Here is a 23,028-nt window from a genome sequence, read left to right as displayed (position 1 = left end):
TCCCAAATAGTCACAATGTTTAGTAATGTTGGTTGTGTACAGTTAGTAATGTTCTAGACTTTCCAGAAAGATCTGAAAGAGAGTGTATTATATTACCCAACAACAGCTAATACTGCTTTAGCTCATGGCCTTATTGCACAATAGCTAAATCAGTATGATATGAATTAATTGTAAAGGAAGGCTCTTGGTCCTTTCTGTAAATTGAACCTCACTTCAACTTGTAGAGGAGTGCTCTTTTATTATCATGCCTATATTTATTTTTCTTATTCTTTTTCTCTTATGATTCTGACTCCAAAGAGTTGAGAAATTACTTCTGTAAGCTTCTGAATTTATCTAATTTAAAAAAAAGCAGGTATGAGACTGAGACCTATGCCTTTTCTCTTGAAAACATTTTTTTTTTTTTAATTACAGAAAAGAAGGTATGCAAAAACAGTGGGCAAATGCTCCAGAGGAGTAGTGGGGTCTCAGCTTGGGAGCTTTTTCTGTCCAGTTTCAATCTGTGTGTAATCTTCTGTTGTGTGAATTGCTGCCAGGTTTGACTGACAAGTGTAACCAAGTGGAATCCTCCATTTTCCTTCACTGTTAAGGTTGCTTGCTGTCAATTTTTTGTCATGCTTGATATTTTTCATGGTCCCTATCAGAAAGACTTATAAGCATGAAGAGGGGAATGCCTTTTGTCTCACATGCTGAATTATGTCCAGATCCTGCTATTTCTTCCTTTCAGTGTATCTACAGTTTGCATGCTTTTCTGTGTTGCTGTTTTAGTTTGATTACATGCATCTTTCTTTACCATGTCTGTTTCATTTGCATTGTGGGATGGTATTGAAGTGGAGGAATGGTGTTCCTTTGGAAACCAAAACGGAAGATGAAATTTAGCAGTGTGCAAGTTCTTCCAAATGAATATTTGAGTTATAGCTCCGACTTACAGATAGTTGTTGTTAAATGGTTTGTTTTGTCAGAAGGGTGTACTTGGGATGTCAGGTGTTCAGCACCGACTACTTCACTGTACAGATCTGCTTCTGCTAATAGTGTACCAGTAGAGGAACTCTCTGAAGTTCAGGATATAACCATACTCTGTCACAACTTCTGCGGTGTCTGGGTTTTGAAATGGATTTTTTAAATTGAAAATTACAAGATGCTAAGCTTGAGTCTAGATAAAGTTGTTTATGTGTTGTTTTATTTCCTGTGTTACACTTTCAGAGTTATTTTATCATTTCCAAAGCCCAGGATAGCTCTCTTCTTCCTTGTGTACTCATTATGGCTTCACTTGTGTTATTGCCTGCACTCAGCCCCAGGTACTTCCCTGACTTGGCAAATTTCCCAAAGTGATTAATTAAGATGTTCTCAGAAATTTATTTTTGAAGTGAAGGAGAGTTGCAGTGCCTTTCAGAGACTAACAGAACATCTGTGTATAAACATTTAGCACAAAATTATCCACTCTTCTTACACAAGACGTGGTAGAATTCCCGCTTCTAATCCTCACTGATTTTTCTGTAATGTCAAATTAAAGACCTTTGAAGTTGAGGACTAAATGGTCTGCCTACCTTGCCTATTCTAATGCTACACTTAAAGGTGACTTCCTCAGTGCCTCACAGAACCACAGAATCATAGAATGACTTGGGCTGGGAAGGACCTCAAGGATCATGAAGCTCCAACTCATTGCCACAGGCATGGCCACCAAACTTCACGTTTCTTGCCAGCCCAGGCTGCCCAGGGCCCCATGCAACCTGGCCCTGAACACCTCCAGGGATGGACGGGGCATCCACAGCCTCTCTGGACAGCTGTTCCAGCACCTCACCACTCTCTTTGTAAAGAACTTCCCCCTGACATCCAACCTCATTCTTCCCTCCCTCAGCTGAGGTCTGCTGGCTGCAAGTTCCAAATATCAGATAATGATCTATTTAGTTTGGAGATTTTGTGTCCTTCCTCTTTTTCATCAGTTTTGTAACGTACTCAAGCATATCAGCACATTCTGTATTCATTCTTCCTGCTTCAAGCTGTGCATTTTTCTTTCTTTGACCTTTTGTGTGACTCATTTCTTCTAGGATTCGGCATTCTTTTTCACACACTTGGATTTTCTCCAGTGTTTCCATCTCTCTCTGAAGTGTTGCACAAAGAATTTAATACAGGATTCTAGATGAGGCCTTTTTGGTTTGAGAAATGGAGAATGATTTTATTACATGCCCTGCAACGTACATTCCTCTTCAAATGCAGAATATGAAAAGGACGGAAAAGAGGAACAGTGAAGGTTTACAGTTGTTGTTGAGCATCAAGACCAGCAAAAAGCAAATTTCACTATAGCTGGCTGCTTGAGGGCTTTGCAAAAGTGGAGGGCACAGAGCTGAAGTTCACCACAACCAAAGACTGATGTTGCATATTAATCCATAGTCAGTTCTGTTTGTCTTACAATTTCTTCTCAGACCTGTTGCAAGAGTGATTTTTTTTTTTTAAAGTTTTTTGACCAAATATAGTGTGCATGAATTCTGTGAAGCTCTGGGACACACAGATGCAGCAAACTGTTACAGCACGGCTACCATTAATGATATGCACCCTCACCCTTTCGTACAGAGCAGCTAGATGTTTCAGATGGCCCTCGTGTCCCTGCAGAACCAGGATCTGAAGTTCTGGGGCAGGTTGTTCTCCTTTTGTGCAGACTCCTTCACCTGTTCTATAATGGAGATCGCTAGTAACGCTTCACCTACTGTGTTAAACAGGCACACAGTCTTCCCAGTCTTTTTACAGTTCATCCAGTAGCTGTGGCAGTTTGACGACAGACCCGAATTAACTGCCTGTAATTGGTGCACTATCCCAGTCCTTGTTTTTGAAATACAGCAACACAGAGAGGTGCCTGGACAAAGCAAGTAAGCAGTGTGTGTGATGGAAAGAAAAAGAAAAGTTGTTTCTTGTGTTATTTTAAAAAGAAAAGATTGTGTATATTATACTACTTTTTGTTTGTTTTTTTTTCCCCTGTGAGCCAGTAATGTCACTTACTCTTCTCTAGTAATCTGAAATTCTCTGTAGGATCCAGAGTAGCAGATTTTATTCACATTGCTTAGAACTTCAACTGTGTAAGTGAGATAAGCAGAGAACAGAAATGTTGAGTATTAACAATCAAAAATCAATATTTCCTTTTTACACAGTGAATGATCTTGGAGGTGACTTCAAGGGATATGGCAAGAGCTCCTCAGCTGCTGACAAGGTTGTCAGTGAAATCAGAGCAAATGGCGGGAAAGCAGTACCCAATTATGGTACGTTGTTCTTCCAGACTAGCTCAATGGTCTGTCAGTAGGCACAGTAGACATCTTAAAAGGAAGGTTCACACTGCTTAATAAAAGACTGCTTTAAGCTTGCCAATACCATATGAATGAAATGGATGGACTGTAAGCTGGATCAAGGCAGCCAAGGTGTTAAAAGCAAATGCATAAACAGTTTTCTAGTTAATATTCTTTTAGCAATACCTTTTTTTCTGATGTGCTATCTCAACACTGGATCACTGAAAACCTATCTACCTGCAGTTGTCAGAGGCAAAATATGGTATGGACAGTTCTTACTTGTCTGGCTTGTTTATCTTGCAGTGCCAAAGATTGCATCACTAAGACTTACTGAGCACAGTATGCTTTAGGACACGTGCAAGCGATGACAAGATTTATTTTATATTGAGGTTTTATGCAATTCATCTTCTGAGATATGTGGAATTAATATTCTGGAAGTGCAATGCATCTAGCTCACTTACTGGAATTTACTTTTTTCCTACAGATTCAGTGGAAGATGGTGAAAAGCTTGTGAAGTCAGCACTTGAGGCTTTTGGGAGGATAGGTACAGTTGCATAATTCTTGTCTTAACTTGTTTGTGAGTACAGAACCATTATAAACACTGCAGTTAACAAGTGTATGAAGTACAGCTTGACATTAGAAGAAAGCTCTTGATCTCCTTAGACTGTTAAGACTTGCTGCTTTCTAAATCTAAATGGATATCTCTTCTCAGTTTTTGATACTTTTTAGCACAATTCTAAGGCTCAGTATAGGATTCCCATTTTCCTGCCCTGCCAAATTTTTGTACTTAAGTAATGGTTAATAGTTTCTGTCTCAAAGTACACCTCCTGTCAATTATTATAGCTAGCTGCATAACACTGAATAAATAGCTGAGGTGAAGAATCAGAGAGGCTCTGTCATTTTCTGGAAGCTTCTTTGCCTATGTGAAGATCCAAATGCTCCAAGTGAAATTAAAAAAAAAAACAACTATTGAAGTATTTTGTCTAGCAAGTAAAAATCCTGTTTTGCATGTGATTGCCACTGCTTACTCGTGATGTTTATGTTATTTTAGCCCATTCTTATATGGCTAAAATTTATATATGATCAAAAAGAAAGAAGAGCGAAATTAAATACTTGATCAAAAGTTGGTTTTGATCCAAGTTGTTGAAGTGGCTCTGCAATGCTGTGGTGCTTCTAGCTTTCATTTGAGATTACTGTGACAAAGATGGTAGTACAAACTGATATCTGGAGCACTGTGGAATATAAAGTAAGCTGTAAAACTGAGCAGGATGACTGCATCCTGTAGGAAATGTATTCCCAGTTAGCCAGCACTTTTCAGCTTTTCCTCTCTAAAGCTCTGTTTTGTTATTATGCTGAGATTTGCCAGTACTCAAATATTTTGTCTTTTCTCAATTATTTTCTTACCTAGAAGAGGGTGCTGTGGAATAGAACATGGCTTGTGCAGTTTTTAACTTTTCTATATGTGGTTGCTTGGTTTTTTGTTTTTTTTTTTTTTTTTTTTTTTTTTTTTTTTTTTTTTTAATTGGAAAATGATGAAAGTAAGGTTATATTTTGTCAGTGCACTCATTTAGTTAAATTTTCTTTTTTTGCAGATATTGTTATAAACAATGCTGGGTAAGTGAACCTGAAGTTATTGTCTGTTCATCTGTGGCATGTCACTTCTGAATAAACACTGTTTCATTTTTCATTTTTGTTCTCTTAATGATGTTTTCTAGAATTCTAAGAGATCGTTCCTTTGTTCGGATAAGTGATGAAGACTGGGGTGAGTTGATAAGCTTTGAGATGTACTTTATGTGTTGAAGACGGAAGGTACATCTCCCCCACTTAGACAGGGAGGAAGAGAGGAGGGCAAAGTCTGTCTGTGCCAGATCAAACAGTTATGTTTGCCCTGAAAGTTTAGTGGTAAGTTACTTGTGTTCAACTGCCTTGTGTTTAGCTTGTAAACCTGATCTGGAAGGCATGGTAGATGGATGAATTTTGAAAAGGGAGGAAGGGCTCTAGCTGCCACTCCTATTTTCTGAGTGAAAATGAAAAAGAGATGTGTAAAGAACAAAACCAACAAACAAAAAAAACAACAATAGTTTTTGTGACTGGAATACATTCCTAGTGCCAGTTGTGACTGAACGCTAAACAGGCTTAGAATATCCACAACTAATGACAAAAGGAAGAAAATGAAGTTCCAAAGGACAGAAGGTCAGAAGAAACCTTCAGTGAGGTGGTAGGTAGTGATAAAACATTGAGCAGAGCTCTTTAAAAATGTCCTAGCTTCTGTAGAGGTTGTTCAAGGGCATATTGTTCAATGTTCCCATACAAGAGGAGGAAAGCATGGTCAGCATATGCTCAGATTATACTACACACCATTTGAGAAGAGCGTGCTGTTTTGTCATGAAGGAAAAAACAAATTATGTATTTCAAATATGCAGATGAAATTATAGGTTTATTACATGGTCATTGATTTGTTCCTAGATATTATTCATAGAATTCATTTGAGGGGATCATTCCTGGTCACTCGAGCTGCATGGAATCACATGAAAAATCAGAAATATGGCAGGTAAGATTTTATGTGTCGTATATATTTTTTTTCACTAGGAAGTCACAGACTGATGCATGCCTTGAAAGTGAAGGATTTTTTGCACCCTTTTCTTTCGCTGTCGATGCAATGAAACAAAATCTCTCCCAGTAGGAAAGCTTTCCTTTCTGCTTCCTTCACTGCTATGTTTACAGTTTCTATCTGCATAGGTAAAGATATCCCAGACTAGAGCTGTAGGGTTGTACAAATGTTTCAATTCATTAGGACTCATTGGAAATATGTATTAGTTGCTTGTTACTGCAATTCTAGGAGGTCCTTCAACTTGCTTGGAGATGACATTCAGCTTCCCAAGGATGAAGTTAGGGCTGACTGGCCTGTAGTTTCCTACTTCCTCCTTCTTGTTCTTTCTAAAGGCTGGAGTGGCATTGGCTTTCCTCCAGTCTTCAGTCACTTTTCCCATTCTCTGTGACTTTTCAATGACAGAGGATGTCTTGGAAATCACTTCTGCCAGCTCTGTCAGCACTTATAGGTGCACCTGTTGGAGCCCATGGATTTGTGTGCCTCAAATTTGCCAAGACAATCTCTGACCAGGTTCTTTTAGACGGAGGGGACTTCTCCCTTTTTCCAGACTCTCTCTTTTCCAGGGTCTGGGATTCTCAGCAGTAAAGGCTGAAGCAAAGAAGGCATTCAGTAACTTCACCTTCTCAGTGTGCTCAGTTACTAGAGCACCAACTTCATTCTGTAGTAGCCCTGCATTTTCCCTTTTCTCATTCCTAAAAATCTTCCTTTTGCTGTTCATATAAATAAAGAAGCTTTCTTAGAATCATGTAAGATCATCCAGTCCAACTGTCCACTTGCTGCCCTTGACCTCCCCTGCCACTTAGCCAGTCTTAGCCTTTCTTGTGCCATTTTCAAAATGCCTATTTTGTATAGATTTTTTTCATCTTGATAATACTGAGCTGACACTTGTAAAGTTAATATTTGTAATCTCTGTTTAGATTAAAAACAATGGGTTGTTGCCAGTGAGGCAAATGGCTTGATCTCAGATATGTGGCATGTTTACAGTAATGTAGAACTGATTCTGATATGCCTTCTTTTGATGGTGAGGATGAAGACACTTTCTGCATTCTGTTTTTTGAGAAGACGTATTTTCTGAAAAAACTATCTTGCCTCCAAACAGCTATGTAGGTTGCTCTGAAAGTAAGGCCTCCTATTTATTTCTGTGGAAATGACAACAGAAACAAGGAGCGCAGTAACACAACTCGATAGGGCGTATTCTTAGCTACAAAACATTATTTTTCAGTGTAATCACCACTGTTAGCTGAGTATTTTTGCCAGCAATGAACAAGTCTGCATGCAGTGCTCAGAAAAACCTGCACCAGCAGAAGACCTGCTGTCACCACTGCTGAAAAGCACCACTCACCTCTTCACTTTACTGACAGCCACCTCTGGTGTGCATAAACATTCAGAGAGCATCAGTGAATGTCAGTGGGTGCCATTTTTTTCCACAGGGAGGAATTCAGTGACACACTTTTGCTTCATACACACTTCCATGTCAGATGCCGTTGTGTCAGAGTGCCCCTCTGCTGCCATCTGTTGCATGGCAACAGCATGTAATGGAATATCAGTGGGAAGTTCCAGCCCCTACTTCTTTGTCACCAACATCCAACTCTGACCTCATGGGCCAACATAATAAAATAAGAGCCACTACTAGTAGGGCAATCCTTGCATAAACTGCAGGTGTTTTAGATGTGTCTAGTGAGCAGTTTGGTCATCTCTACAGTAACGTTAAGGGACAGCACAATACAAGACCTTGTCATCTTCCTCTTTTAGGTAGTTAATAGACAACAGGATTCTTTGAAATTTTCTGTGAATTCTGTAATAATGTTTCTTCATGTGTTACCAAGTATGTTAAAGTGAAGGCATTTTCAATGAAATAATTTGTCCTGACCACTAAAGCCAATTGTTATTGATATCATAATTTGAAATACAGCTAGAACTGTATGATGAAAATACCTCTTTCTACATCATAATTTATTGTAAGAGGGCGTATATTCTAGTTTCACAATATAACTCAGAAAGGTTCATGACTTTATTGGTTGTTTTGCTGCTTTGACAACTCAAGATTTGTCCAATATTATCCATCAGTCAAACATTAAAAAGGCATCGGTTTTTGGCAAAAAAAAAAAAAAATTGTTTTGATTTTTATTTTCACACTTTCATTTTGCTGTCAATAATTAAATAACATGAAATAACTTACTCTTTCTCTTCCCCTAAGAATAATTATGACTTCTTCAGCTGCTGGAATATATGGAAACTTTGGTCAGGCCAACTACAGTGCTGCAAAACTTGGCCTTTTGGGTCTGTCAAACACGATTGCAATTGAAGGCCGAAAGTATAACATCCACTGCAACACCATTGCACCCACTGCTGGATCCAGATTGACCCAGACTGTCATGCCACAAGGTAAATTATTTGAGGTGTATGTTTTTAGACATACATTTAGACAGTGGATTGAAGCACAACTAATATTCTTACTAAAAAAGCCAATCCCTTGTACTTTAGAAATCGCTAATTTTTTTTCTTGTTGTCTTTGAACAATCAGCCTACTTTGTTATAAGAAGTCCTTGTTTTCTGCACCAAGATATGAAGTAACTTTATAATTCATAAAAACAATCCCATCTTTCATGGCTTTAATTACATTCCCTTCCAGGACTTTCTTAAATAGTGGAAACGCTTGTTTATTTTATTAGTTGTGGGGTCACACGTGTGCCTATGCTATGTGCACTTCCAGTTCTGAGATTTACAGATACCATTTTTTGCACAACATATCACGTGCATACCCCTTTGTTTCTTGATAAGCATTAGTGATAATAACTAAGTTGCCTAATACATTTTTCTGTATTGCACAACTTTGAATGCTTGGACAGGTTTTAACAAAACACTGCACTTTAGAAGTCACTAATAGAGCAAGCTGTGGGAGACAGCTGTGTGCAAAGTGTAAATTTAGTATGAACAGACTGTTTATGTACTTTGGAAATGACTGGAGAAGCAAAAGGAATTTGATGAAAAAGAACCTCTTTGTAAAGAAATTGTTCCCAGAATGTCATCTTGTCAGCTTATTTCACCCCCCTGGTTCTTTTACCTCGTTGTGGACAGTTCATAGCCAGCAAAATAAGTTTTTCAAACATAAGATAACAAAGAGTTTGTACGTGTGTGTATATTGTATTGTATGTTGCATGTATTTTGCATATATTGAATACATGATTTTATTTCACTGGTTAAGTTCTGTGCAAAGTATCCTGCCTTAGATCTAAGTAGTGCAAGTGATCAGAAAATCTGATGTCTCTATAGGCTCCAGATGGCACTTAAAGAGGTGTCGAATTGTTAAGTTTGTGGCCATGAGTTCCTGAAGCTTAAAGAAGTGTTCAGCAGATAAATCTCATGAAAATTTTTACACAGAGTAATAAATCCACCTCCTAATCTTCTTTCTCAGTCATTTTAAGTAGAGTGAGGTCATTAGGTCTCCCTGTAAGATATCTAAAGCTGTGATCATTAATTCCATACCTGGCTGTCTCTCTTTAAAATATTTTCACATGTCCTGTAAAATTAAGCTTGTAATCTTATTACTTCCTTGTTAGCTACCCTTAGATGTCTGCAAGCAGCTGTATTGTAGTGTAACAACAGTTGTTTTTTAACTAAAACTAATTTAAAACTAATTTTGTTAATCCTGGGACTGTAAATGTAGTTTTGTTTTGTTTTTTAAATCTCAACAAACTATCAGCTGTTTCGTAATTTATTTAATAGTGGACCAATAACATTAGCGATGGCACTCTGGTGCTAACTTTTGTGGTTTTGTGTTGTGGGGTACCATACTTCAGCAAAAACTACAGCTTCTAAGACATATTTAGAAACTTCCATATTAAATGCAGTTGTGTTTCCTGTTACCCGTGTGGAACTTATAAAACTGAACTTGTATTGCTTCATCATGTTGTTAAAGAAGTGTAGGTAATGCCAGACATCTCCAACTCCTCATTTTCAGGAAGTGGGTAGAATGTGGTTAGAGCTATCTGGACAGCCAGTTGTGGTCCTTGGTAATTTCTCCACTTTAAGATTGTTTTCTTTTGTGCCAGGTGACCATATAAATAAAAAAAAATAATTATCTGTTGATATGTAAAATTAGTATGATTGGTAATACCCAATATCTCATTGGGTGATTTTGGCATTTTGAGATGGAATGTTTCTCAAATAGCAGCTGCAAGTGTTCTCATTATCTGTAAGTTATAAATCAGTAAGAAATTGAATAAGAAAGGGAAATTGCTCAGGTACATTTCTGTCAGGTTTATGTCTGGGTGACTTGTCCTTCTTTCAGATTGCTAGTCAACTGGAAATTTAGGAAGGTTTCTAGCCTTGCAGTCTGGGGGTTAGTGCTCCTAGCTTTTAGGTGGTTCAGAACCACCATGGTTTGGTGTGGAGGCATACACTCTGTTGTTTGTGTTGAATGATTTTACAGCGAATCTTCCAGTTTTGTTCATCCTCTCCTCTTATGGCAGAATACTCTTGATTAAACTTTCTTTGTCTCTGCCATTCATCATCAGAAGGTGTTAAGTAAGGACAATGTGGTGTAGTCATACAGTATTTCTGTTTTATGATTTCCTTTTCTTCAATTTGTTCTAGATCTCATTGATGCATTCAAACCAGAGTATGTTGCTCCCTTAGTTCTTTGGCTTTGCCATGAGAGCTGTATGGAGAATGGCAGTCTCTTTGAGGTAATTTTTCTCTTTTCTTTTTGCTTTTTCGACTCCTCCCTTCTACCACCTTGCTGGCTGGAGGTCAGTCTTTTGCTTGTGCAGTCATAACCTCTTTGCTGAAACTGAATTGTCAAGTAAGATGAGACATGCTAAACACAGAACAACAAGTTGTGCTGTTTATGATATGTATGTCAAAAGCAACCTTGTCAAATTCTGGAGAGTGCCCACATTATTACTGTTTGCTTGCTAAAATTCTTATTGTAACCTTGTATGTTTAAAAAGATTGTAAAGCAGTCACTTCACAACAAAGTTTGTATTTTTATGAATCATTCAAACATACAAGTGAATTGGCAGGAAGGATGAATTAGTTGTGGGTTGCATTATAAGTACTGTCATCAAACTGATGGCTCTTAAATTGAATGGAAACTGTTATTCTTTAAACTTTATGTTGCTTACATTCCATTGTTTAAACTGTTAGAACTGCAATTAATGGTAAAAATTAATGGTAGTTCAGAAATTTTTATTATGTTTTTGTTCTGAGGAATAGTTCTGTTTCCCTATGTTATGGAAAGTTTGTGTAGTGATGTGATAAGCTGATGATGTTTTTATTATTATTATTATTTTTTCTTCTTGCAGGTGGGAGCAGGATGGATTGGGAAATGTAAGTACTTTCTGTTGCAAGATTGCAATAAAAAGTTTTGATTTGGCAACAAACGTACAAACTTTTGCAGTAAGTCTCTGGTTCAGACAATTTTATTTTTTATTAGCATTCTGAGGGAATTGTTTATTTAAAGTATTAGTTAGAAGTTACACGATACATAGGAGAAACGGGTAATTTAAGAAAGTGTTCTGAAATACTTTGAGCTGATTAGTGATAATTAGAAATCTACCTAAATAACATATAACTCTTGGTTAATCGTAATCCAGTGAATCTGTGTCTTCCCAGAAATGATTTTGCATTAGCCATTAACAATTTATCTCAAATTGTAGTATTAAAATATGGCTGCAGGGACTGTTACTGGCTACTGGTATTAACATTTTTCACATATAGCAGATGACTTTTGCATTTTCTATACAGTTTTCAGAAAATTCCTAACTAGCCAATCATTTAAAAAAATCATGTCAGAAAAGAGTGTAGATGCACAGTAGCTATGTTTCACTAGACAGTATTCTAAAACTGATGTTATATTTCAAACAGGCAGCCCATTGTTGGCTTTAATGAAATGTAAGATCACTGCTATTGCACTTCTAAATATTAATGAAAACCGGTGAGTCTTTTTATTCCAGGTTTAAGTTATACTGTAAAGTTAGACTGAAGTGTCCTGTCTTGAAAGTAGTGGTGTAGAGGAAGAGTACTTTGAAGAAATAAATGGCTTTTTGCTTTGTACCATGACAACCAGCTTTAACTCTCTTATCAATGTCTCCCTTTACTACCGTTCTAATTAGTGCGCTGGGAGAGATCTTTGGGTGCTATTGTCAGAGGAAAAGATCAGCCAATGACTCCTGAGTCAGTGAGAGACAAGTGGGAGAAGGTCTGTGACTTCAATAACGCCAGCAAACCAAGAAGTATCCAAGGTAAAGGGAATTCTGATAATCTTGATAGTTAGAGCAAGCAGGCTCTAACTGCATTGAACTGAATACTTCTTTTTTTACGTGCATCTACTAAGACTTCACATACACTACAAAATTGATTCATTCTACTGTAAATGTGTAATATTAACCACTCACTGTTTCAGCGTAGTAAGATCTTGTAAAGGAAGCTTTTGTGTTCTTACTTGTATAATTAAGACAGTTTTCTATGTATGTGATGTTACTGCCATTCTATGTATTACAGCCAGATTAGAGATAATGTATTACTTGATTGGACACAAATAGAGGTGGTAAGCAGTGTAATGGAGAGGTCACGCATTCTTTTCAGTTCTGGAATCTTTGTATCTGGTGGACTTTTCCATACCAAAAAGCTGTCTGGTTGGTATAAGTAGTGGTATAAACAGTGAAGAAGCTTATCACACTGACTCCAGTTCCTGAACAGCATCAGCCCCTTTACCAGTGTCTTCCAATGCTTTGTGTCCTTTCTGCTATCTTCCTCATTTTCCTTCCTGCTACTGTCTCTGTTTTATGCCAAAATGACTCTGATATTTTCATTACCGTATTTGCTTTGCTTTCAAATTCCAAACTGTGTCTTCATTGTCTTATCTGTATGTGTAAATTTAATTTTGATGGTTTATTTTTTATTCTCAAGATGCTACCTTTGTCTGTTGTTAATATGAGTTAAATTGTGACTGCTTAATTATTATGCTTGTGTTTATTTAGGCCAAGAACTGAGTATTTGTTAAATTAGGAAATGCCACTGTGCACATGTTTTGGAGAAAAGGGAAAAGGGCATCCTCTGTACAATGTCTGTTAAACATCAGAGATACTTAAATTGCTGGAAAGCTCAGTAGATGCTTAAACTGTTGGTCTTGAAGTCTACTAGGGGTTTTAACAAAACTTTAGGGATGTGCTTTTAGCTGTCTAAAACAAAACTAGAACGACAGAATTTTCCTTTTCCTGCATGTATTGGTGGAGGGATGTAAGTCATACAGTGGTTCTCTGTCACTGTACTGCTTTCACTGTTATCCCACTGCAGATATCCCATTTCCAAGTGTATGTGAGGTTTATAAATGTTAGCTCTCCTGCTATGGAATGGTGCTTATGAAAATGTCGTTTCAGCTGTAAAGCTCTGATCTGTTCTCCAACTTGTCCCATGTACTTCATTAATTTTATTATTTTCAAAAGAAAAAAGTTGAGAAGCATTTTTCTTAAAACCAATTTAAGAAAGAAGATTGAATTCTATTTTCTTTTTTTTTTCTTTTTACTTTAACGCACCTTTTCAGTTTCTTAGCTTAACTTTTTCTCTTGGTATATAAAGCGTATCAAGCAAAAAAAAAAAAATCATGTGTAAGAGAACATGATTTTTATAGGGTTTGTGCTACTTTAAAGAATAGGAAATGGCTAATTGTCACTTGATTTGACAGTTGATGGCTGATTCAACAGGTTTTGAAGTTTCTGAGTTATCACAGTAATGAGCTCAGAAAAGCACACCTTTGTAGAGCAGCTGCTGATTGTGCAGCGTAGTCTTCGGCACCAACTCCTCTCCTTACCCTTTAAAGGTGACACAGTTGGTGTGAGTAACTGACTGTGCCTGTTTCACCTTGCTTTTGATGCTTCAAGTGTCTGATCTCTATAGACCTTTCCTGAGCTTTACAGGCTTAGTCCTTAATGTGCCTGGAGAAGCTCTGGCAGTTCCTCTGCATTCCCACTCAGTTACAGGTACTGCCCTGTTATCTAGTAAAAGATACGATTACTTGCATAATCACTGCAGGGTGCCTTTTTAATGCAGGAAAACCTGAGAACAGGTATATTTTTATTTTTCATTTTTTCTCTTAACAAGCTGCATGAGAATTTAACCATTGGGAAGACAAAGAAATGGAAGAATCAGTTTTGCTGATTCTCCCACATTCTCTTTACCAATACTGAAACATGACTATATATATAACCCAACATGAAAATGCAGTGAATCTGCAGTGTCTCGTGTCAGAGCTTTTTCCTGATTTGTAGGAATGATGTTATATCACTAACGATTAAACTAAACTCATAGCTTTTATTTTTACCAATTCAGAGCAAACTCAGCAATCATTCAAGAAAATAAGCACAGCATAGTCTGGTCCATGGGGTTGGGGCATAGAACTAAGTCACAGTGACTTTCCACTTTCCTTTGTGTCAGACAATCCACTGTAACCAGCTCTGTGTAATGCTCTTAGGCAGCAAAGGCTGCAAAATAATGTGGCTTGACTTAGCTTGTGCTAGAAAATTATTGATTAGACTCATTTGCAGCTGGCTCTTAGGGGTCTGGGACTCCTGTGTGTAAGCAGAAAATTGTATTAGATATGACACAGAAGCTTCTGAATGTGTGGTCTCCTGTAGTTGGTCACAGTTGCACATTGGTGTGTTGGCTCTTTCTGCTAGTGCTGGTCGGTTTCTTTCTGTAATAAAGAGGCAAAGTTTAAACTCTGCTGTGACACAGGTGAAAAATAATTTGTCTTGCAGATTGTGCAGTCTGTACAATATAGTAAGTGCAGTGTGTGTTGCACAAATTAGTAGTTTTAGTTGTTTCGTTTTTTAGGAAAATGATGAATTTTGTATTTTGTATTCTCTGCCACTCTTATGAGTAATTTTTTTTTTCTCTCACTGCCTCAGTTTTTACCATCATTGTGAAAAGATGAGACATTTTAGCTAAATCTGGCATCTTGGATGTCTTCAGTATGCTCTTGTACTTACATGTTTTTTTTTAAATTTCTTATAGGCTGTCTAGGTACTTGAGTATTCTCACCAGCTGACACATTTAAAAGGCTGTTCTCTAGTACAGAGCAAATTAATCTAGAACACGTAGAATCTGCAATTCCTTTTTTACTTCAGTGCTCAAAATGAATTCTCATCAGGACAGTTTGAAGATGACTGAAAAGTCAAGTTTGTACTTGTGTAAAAACCTTACTTATCAGTGCATTTGTAATCTTCCATTTCTGGCCAGCTGTTAGCTCATAACAATGTACCTAATCACAACCTTTGTACTTCTTACTGCAAAAGTTTAATTTGCTACAGCTTTTAAGGTGTAACTGCCTCACACAAGGGACTGATAGCTGATCAACTGCTAGAATTTCACTGTAAATCTAATGCTGTAGGTGCTAGTCTAGCTTGTTACGCCAAGCAACAGAATTCCAGTGAAGACTGAAATGAATTAATATGTTGAGTCACTTCAATTTCATGCTAGCAGTCTCTGGAAGACAAAAGTAATATAGGGAGGTTTTTGACTGGGGAAGTTCTATGTTGTAGAATCGTTAAGGTTGAATAGGACCACTAAGTTCATCTACTCCAACTGTCAACCCATCACCACCACCCACTAAACCCTGTCCCTCAGTACCACACCAGCACATTTACTGAACCAGGGGCGGTGACTCCAATGATTCATTGGGCAGCCTGTTCCGATGCCTTATGAATTTTTCTAAGAATTTTTTTTTCTTAATGTCCAACCCGAATCTCTCCTGATGCAACTTAAGGCCATTACCTCTCATTATATCGCTAGATACCTGGAAAATGTGACTGACCTCCACCTTACTACAGACTCCTTTCAGGTAGTCGCACAGAGCCATGAGGGCTTCTCTGAGACTCCTCTTCCCCAAACTAAACAATCCCAGCTCCCTCAGCCATTCTCATAAGACTTGTGTTCCTAACCCTTCACCAGCTTTATTACCTTCAAACATGCTTCAGGGCCTGGATGCCTTTCTTGTGGTAAGGGGCCCAAAACTGAACACAGTACTAAAGGTGCACTCACCAGCACTGAGTGCAGAGGGATGGTTACCTCCTTGCTCCTGCTGACTGCACTATTTCTGATACAAGCCAAGATGCCATTGGTCGTCTTGGCTATCTGAGCAAACAGCTGGCATATGTTCAGCTGGCTGTCAGATAACACTCTGTCCTTCTTTTCCATCTACCTTTCCAGCCACTCTGCAGACATCAAGTTACTGTGACCAAAGTGCAGGATCTGACACGTGGTCCTGTTGAACTTCACCCATTGACCTCAGTCTGTCAGTCCAGCCTGTACAGATCCCTCTGTTGGACTTTCCTACCCTTAGACAAATCAGCACTTCCACCCAACTTGGTGTCATCTGTGAATTTCTCAATCCCCTCATCCAGATCATCAATAAGATACTAAACAGGGATGGCTCCAATAATGACTCCTGATGCACATCACTTATGTCTAGTCTCCAGCTGGGTTTACCTCCATTCACCACCACTCCCTGGGCCCAGACCTCCACCTAGTTTTTTATCCAGCAGAGGCTATGCTTGATCAAGCCACGGACTTCTCCAGGAGAATATGCAGGAGACACAGTCAAAGGCTTTACTACAGACTAAGTAAACTATATCCATAGCCTTTTTCTCATCCACCAGGCGGGTCTCTCCATCATAGAAGGAGGCTGGGTTGGTCAAGCAGGACCTGACTTTCATGAACCTATGCTGGCCTGATCTCCTGATTGTTCCACACGTGCTGTGTGATTGCATTCAGAATGATATGCTTCATAGTCTAATAACTGTGGGAGAAATGTCATTTAGCCATACTGTGTTATGAGGGACCAAGCTGTTCTTGATACTTTGCCTTTACCAGAGCTGAATTCCATGCATCATCTTTCTTGTAATCTTGACATTAGCCAAGCCTCAGTCTGAAGGGTTTTTTGTTATTTTGGTTTTTTTTTTTCTTGTTTGTTTGTGTAATCATTTAGGAAAGAAATCAGCCACCAGAATGATGTGTTACCTTTATGGCAAATATTAGAATACAAAACAGTATTCTAAACAGTACTAACTTTCAGGTGCTTACTTTCGAAACAGTTGAAAAATAACTCCTAATATCTTCTGAGTACTGTTGTTCAGGGAATTAAAAGCAAAGTATTTACTGTTGGTGGTATTTCAGACACCAGGTCTTGTAGCTGATTACTCAGAGCAGACCTGATGGATCAGGTTGTCCCAGTCTTCTCTGAAATAGAGTTAATTTTTTTTTTTTTGCGGAGGCTCATATTGCACTGTGCTTTGGGTTTGAGATGAAAACGGGGTGATAACACACCAATATTCTAGCTTTTAGTTCTGTCCTGGCACAGAGACTTTTCTGCTTCTCATGCTACCCTACAGGTTAGGGGCTGCAGGTGCATTAAGAACTGGGAGGGACGGAACCAGGACAGCTGACCTAAACTGTCATACTTAGTAATAGAAGATGGAGGTGGAGAACAACGTGGGTGGGAAGGGCAGGGCTGATGTCTGAAGTGATAGTGTTTTCCATTTCACACAGTGACCCCTGCTTTTCTGAAAATGGCTGTATATCTGCTTGCTGATGGGAGATAACAAATAAATTTCTTGTTTCACTTTGCTTGCATAAACAGCCTTTGCTCTACCTAGTAACCTGTCCTTATCTCAGTACATGAGCTCTCCTTTTCTTCTGAGAAAGGAAGTGAACAAAGTAGCTGCATGTTGCTCAGCTGCTCTCTGAGATTAAAACCACTACACGTGTGTAGACAGCATTTACCATCAACTGTTATATAAATGTCTGTAGAAAACAGCACTGCAGTCAAATTGCAGATGTGTATTTGTGTTTAAAAATGAATTGAAAAGCTGAATTTTATTTGCTGCCATGTTTGTTATGTGTATAATCAGAGTATCTCATTTATGTCTGATTTCAAATGTGTTGGTTTTTTTTATTTTATTTTAATTCCTTTCTCTAGAATCTATAGCTGTATTGCATGATGCATTAAGTCAGATAGAGTCACAAGGGAGTATATCTATGAATTCCACAAGTTCTAGATCATTGGCCTCTTCAGCAGTTGACACGGTGAGTACCTCTGTCTACCAGACATGCTTGAACCTAGCTGAAAACCTTGGGCATAAACACTTCTTCTGTTAGTGATTAGCTTCTATTCTAGCTTCCTGTCTGCAGAACAGAAGATGATGGGAAAAATGGAGGCTAAATAGACTGAATAATGTAGAATGCAAATGCTTGTAAATTCTGTAAGCCTTTTTAGTTAGGTATGGTGCAGATAAGACTCACCAAATATTCAGTTGGAAGAGACCTGCAAGGATCATTGAGTAGAACTGCTGGCCCACATGGCACAACCCAGAATGAAAACACTATGTCTGTGAGCGTTGTCTGAACACTTAAACTCTGGCAGCGTGGGGCTATGACCACTGACTGCCCTGGGGAGCCTGTTCTATGCCCACCACCCTCTGGTGAAGTGGCTTTTCCTAACATCCAACCAGGCAATTTCCTCATGCAGCTTTGTGCTGTTCTCTCAAGTCCTGTCACGGTCACCAGACAGCACAGATTGGTGCCTGCCACTCCATTCCCTGTAAGGAAGCTGGAGGCAGACGATATGCACTAAGCAGTGCATTTTTACTTCATCTCCTTGTTAAAATATAGCTAATTTTTCCTCTTTTCAATTTTATTAGTACTAACTATTTCATTGACTGTCTTTTGAGAAAAAGCTCTTGCACGCTGCTGGGCACAGAGCCGTTTGAGGTTACAGCATAAACTGCTTGCAATAAGATAGTTATTGTAGGGTTGCTTGTACTGCAGCAAAAATAATGATGTGTCACAGTATCTGTTGCTCATACTTCACTTGTACATGGAACTATAATTTTGAGAAAGCAGTCAAATGTGGATTTTTCTTGATATGGGAATTACAGAAAGAATGCAAGTGCATTACTGAGTATTATGAAATTTTATTTTACACTGATTTCTGATTGATTTTCAGACGAGCGTTGTTGGCCAGAAGTTGACTACTAAGGTGTATAAATATACTCACTTGGAGCCTATTCTATATGCTCTTGGTGTGGGAATGTCAACTAAGGATCCAGATCACCTGAAATTTCTCTTTGAAGGAAGTGAGGAGTTCTGCTGTTTACCTACCTTTGGAGTTATTCCAGCTCAGTCTTCAATGTTTGATGGTGTTCCTTCTATTCCAGGACTAGATATAGATCTTGCAAAGGTATAGAAGAGCTAAGTACCTAACTTTGTTTGTAACTATAAATTAACTTTAATTAGTACATTTGTAATACTAGTAAGTTCTGTCTATTTTAGAAAAGGAAAATTCAGTGGTTTGTGTTTGCTCATCATAAAAAATTACTAATTTACTGCACTTATGTGAACTGAGTCTTCATGAGATGGTACCAAAAAAAAAGCTTAAATATCATTTTGAAAATACTTGCGTTGGACGTGAAGCTGGAGATAAAAAAGAAAACAAAAACAAACACAAAACAAAACACCACACAATTCATCACATTCTAAAATACTGATTTCCTTGCCATTAATGACTAGAGGGAATAGGGAGCAATGGAGTAAAGACCATATATTTATTGTAGCATTGCCTCTCTCTACATAGATGCTGCATGGTGAGCAGTACCTGGAACTGTATAAGCCATTACCAACCTCAGGTCAGTCCTTTTGTGTTGCTGATTTGTTTGTCATCCTGCCAACATTTCTTATAGTCATGTTAAAAGTAGAAAGAGGGAAGCTGTGTTTCGATATTTTTATTTATTGCAAGAAGTGGAGGAGAAGAAAGGCAAACTGTTGCACTGTTGAAGGAAATAAGAAACTATGTTATAGACCTCTGGTGTTATGTTTTTATGATACACACAGAAAACTCATGCCTAATGTTTGAAATGCTAAAAGCTGGGTTTTACTTGTTTGTTTTTTGTTCGTTTGCTTGTTTTGTTTTTCTTTATTTTTAAATTAAGTCTGAAAAGAAATGAGCTAATTATTAAGAAAATGCAATAAGTGCAGGTCTATTACTCATATGGAATCATATGATCCTCTTCAAATTTCTGTGATTCTTTAATCTGGTATTAACTAGTGATATGTAAACAATCTTGAAGCAAAATCTTATGATTCAAAAATTTGTATATGTTCTTATTCTTGTACAGGTGAATTAACATCAGTTTCAACTATTGCTGATCTACTGGACAAAGGTTCTGGAGCAGTCTTGCTTATAGATGGTGAGAAAGTTCATAATTTTCTGAGGAGTGTAGTAAAATTTCACAGGCTCTGTATTTAATTAGCTGTAACAGTAACTGCCAGACTTTGCATAATAAAATCTTATTTTAATCTTCTTACATGTTAATGAGAGCTGAGAAATGAGCTAATTACTTATAGCTGTAGATAATGTCATTGTTAAGGTACTGAAATTAAGAATGCTGTTTTTTGGAAAAAGGTTTCAGAGGTTTGCTTTCTGTCTGTGCGAGGGGAATAATGCACTGTGCAAACTGAACAAAGTTCTTTATTAATAATAGCTAGTCCTGTGTGAAGGCAGTCCTTTTAGATTCTGCTGCCCTTTAACAACAGCACATGTGTCACCTAAACTTCCCTTCCTCTTATATCCAAGTTAAGGGATCAGAACATTTCTGGAAGTTGCTAAGTGGTTGTTTTCTGAATTTTGAAATCTTTAGGTATGATATACCATGGTACCTTGGGGGAATAGACTGCAGGAATAGATTAATAGTGAATGAATCTCTAATCACTCTTAAGTTCTTATTTTCCCAGTTACTGATAAAATTTTATAAAGGCGTTTATTTCCTTCTGTTCCTCCTTGTTGTGTTTTGCTCCTTTATCAGCCTATCTTGGAATCATATAGGAAGGAAGGGACCTTAAAGCGTGTCCAGTTCCAACCCCCTGCTGTAGGCAGGGTTGCCACTCACCAGATCAAACAGCCCAGAGCCCATCCACCCTGGCTTCGAGTTCTTTCTGTGAGCAGAATGGTGGCGGCATTTAAATTCCTTCCATTAATGAAAGTGGGCATTACTTCAGTCTAAAGTGTGAGGGAGCAGAGTATGCGCGAACTGGAAACAGGAACCTGAGCTTTAATGATTCAGTGTGAGGTGTTTAGCTTCAGGAATGAGTGACCTTAAAGTAAAACTTGCTCAGGAGCTCTTTTAGTGCACCAATCGATGCAGACTGGTATTACATCACTGTGTGAGTTGGTAGCATGCTTTATATACTAGGGATTCTTAATAGCTTTTAATAACTCATATCTTATAGCTCAAGACTATTCTGTTATGTGAATTGCTAATGCTGTGTGAAATGCTGAAATAAATATTAATTGCAGCACTGCATTTTAACACCTTAAATGTCATCAGCTTTTTGATAGCTCATTTTTAAATTTTAGTTCTTCCATATAGATCAAATTCAAGATAATTTTCAAAACAGCTGATCAGTTTTCACTAGCCAAGAAGTGATTCACAGTAATGCAGTATGGAAGTGTAATCACTGTCTTTTCCTTAACTTGTCTGAACTATTCTCTTGTACGCATAGATGCTAATTATATGAAAAAAAATGTACAGTATACATCCATTCTCTTTTCTTGTTTTTCAGTGAATACCTATTGTGGAAAGGATCTGGTGTGCTATAACCAGTTCTCTTTATTTTTTGTTGGAGCTGGAGGATTTGGTGGAAAACGAACATCAGAAAAGGCCAAGGTAAGTTAAAGCACATTCGTATTAAAAAAGTAATAATAATTCTGTCATTCTCAAGAAAATAGTTGCTCTTTCAACTAGGAAGGATATGCTGGCATTTGAGTAGTACAAAATAGAGTAGCTCAGTTGGAAGATAGCTCAGGGATTACATCCAGCTGCTTGACTACTGCAGGGCTAACCAGAAGTTGAAGCATATTATTCAATACATTATCCAAATGCCTCTTGAACACTGGCAAGCATGGGGCACTGGCTGCCTCTCTGGGAAGTCTGTTCTGGTGTTGGACCACTTTTCCAATGAAATGAGGGCAGTAGGAGCCTGTGAAAAAGGTACTGTTTGGGACATGGACAGTTGGTGCATATGTTCTTGCAATTAGACAGCAGAGTGAATCTTAGCATGGTACTGGTTAGATATTCCTACAATAAAATATTTGAAATTACAAATACAAAGTATCCTAGTTGAATACAGGATGGAAATTCTATGGAAAATGTTTAGAATCAGAACTAAGTTGTGTTGCTATTTTAGTAACTAAGCAAAAATAGAAGTTTTGGAACTGGTACTTTCATATTATGTACCACTCTAAACTTGTGAGGAGCTGTCTGCTTCTCTCCAGCCATCTAATTATGTTATATGTTAGTGGCAAGTATTACATGAAGATTTTGTTGTGTCATTAATAAGGATACAATTTAGTGTTGAGAGTATTTGCAATAACTTGCAGTCATTTGTGGACTTGGCGTTAGAAAATAATGTCTTTAAGTTGAAATTAATATGAAATGTATAACATGGACATGAGGCTCCTAAAGTGGATGCATATTAAGTCTTTTAGAAGAGAATCTGTAGAAGTTGGCAGTGTAGCTGGCTGCAGCCTGAAGTAGCTAAATTTGATCCAACTATCCGTTCTATCAAACTGCCCCTCTGTTGCCGTCTAGCACATGGGAACAACAGGAACAGAATATCAGTTCAACTTCTACTGCAGTACCACCACCAACACCTCTGATGTCATGGGCCCACATAATAAAATAGGAGGCATTACTTTCAGAGCAGCCTTCATGTTTGCTAACTGTCAACCACACACAATAAACAGACTGAGAAAAAAATATATGTTTCTTCACAAAAGCTCGCCTTGAAAGTTTTTCTTCTCAATTTACTTTTGATCTGAGCAATTTTTAAAAGCCTCTGAGATCTGAACAAAAAGCAGTAAAGTGGCTTTTATTTGTAAAAGTAGATTTTGGGAGCTTTACCTGTCATCCATAACTTTAAGATCATAATTTTTGGCTGTTCATGTTTTAGCATGAGCAGCAAGGTCAGTGACAAGAAAGAAGTTGAGATTTTAGAGACCTTGCCTGGAGGCCTGATGCTGAGCTGTGGGGATTATGCCATGTAGATGCACGACAAGACTTTTTTTGTGTGTGTGATTTTAATCCTGCACTA

At 37.9% G+C, this 23,028-nt stretch overlaps 1 protein-coding gene across 1 annotated transcript in view; it reads left to right on the top strand.

Annotated features, from left to right (window-relative positions):
* Nucleotides 1-23,028, top strand: part of HSD17B4 (hydroxysteroid 17-beta dehydrogenase 4) — a 55,490-nt gene that overhangs the window by 3,964 nt on the left and 28,498 nt on the right. The window contains exons 3-16 of the mRNA XM_042882851.1: nt 3,141-3,248; nt 3,757-3,816; nt 4,865-4,886; nt 4,988-5,034; nt 5,739-5,823; nt 8,081-8,268; nt 10,480-10,571; nt 11,190-11,214; nt 12,000-12,128; nt 17,861-17,967; nt 18,887-19,120; nt 19,514-19,565; nt 20,055-20,126; nt 21,499-21,602. Of these exons, the coding sequence (XP_042738785.1) occupies nt 3,141-3,248; nt 3,757-3,816; nt 4,865-4,886; nt 4,988-5,034; nt 5,739-5,823; nt 8,081-8,268; nt 10,480-10,571; nt 11,190-11,214; nt 12,000-12,128; nt 17,861-17,967; nt 18,887-19,120; nt 19,514-19,565; nt 20,055-20,126; nt 21,499-21,602 (1,325 nt within the window). The remainder of the gene's footprint in view (nt 1-3,140; nt 3,249-3,756; nt 3,817-4,864; nt 4,887-4,987; nt 5,035-5,738; nt 5,824-8,080; nt 8,269-10,479; nt 10,572-11,189; nt 11,215-11,999; nt 12,129-17,860; nt 17,968-18,886; nt 19,121-19,513; nt 19,566-20,054; nt 20,127-21,498; nt 21,603-23,028) is intronic.

Source organism: Lagopus leucura, unplaced genomic scaffold (genome assembly GCF_019238085.1).
Source record: "Lagopus leucura isolate 7727_CA_CO unplaced genomic scaffold, USGS_WTPT01 Super-Scaffold_100036, whole genome shotgun sequence".
NCBI lineage: Eukaryota > Metazoa > Chordata > Aves > Galliformes > Phasianidae > Lagopus > Lagopus leucura.
The sequence above is the reverse complement of the archived record's forward strand: the minus strand, read 5'-3'. Positions and strand labels throughout refer to the sequence as shown.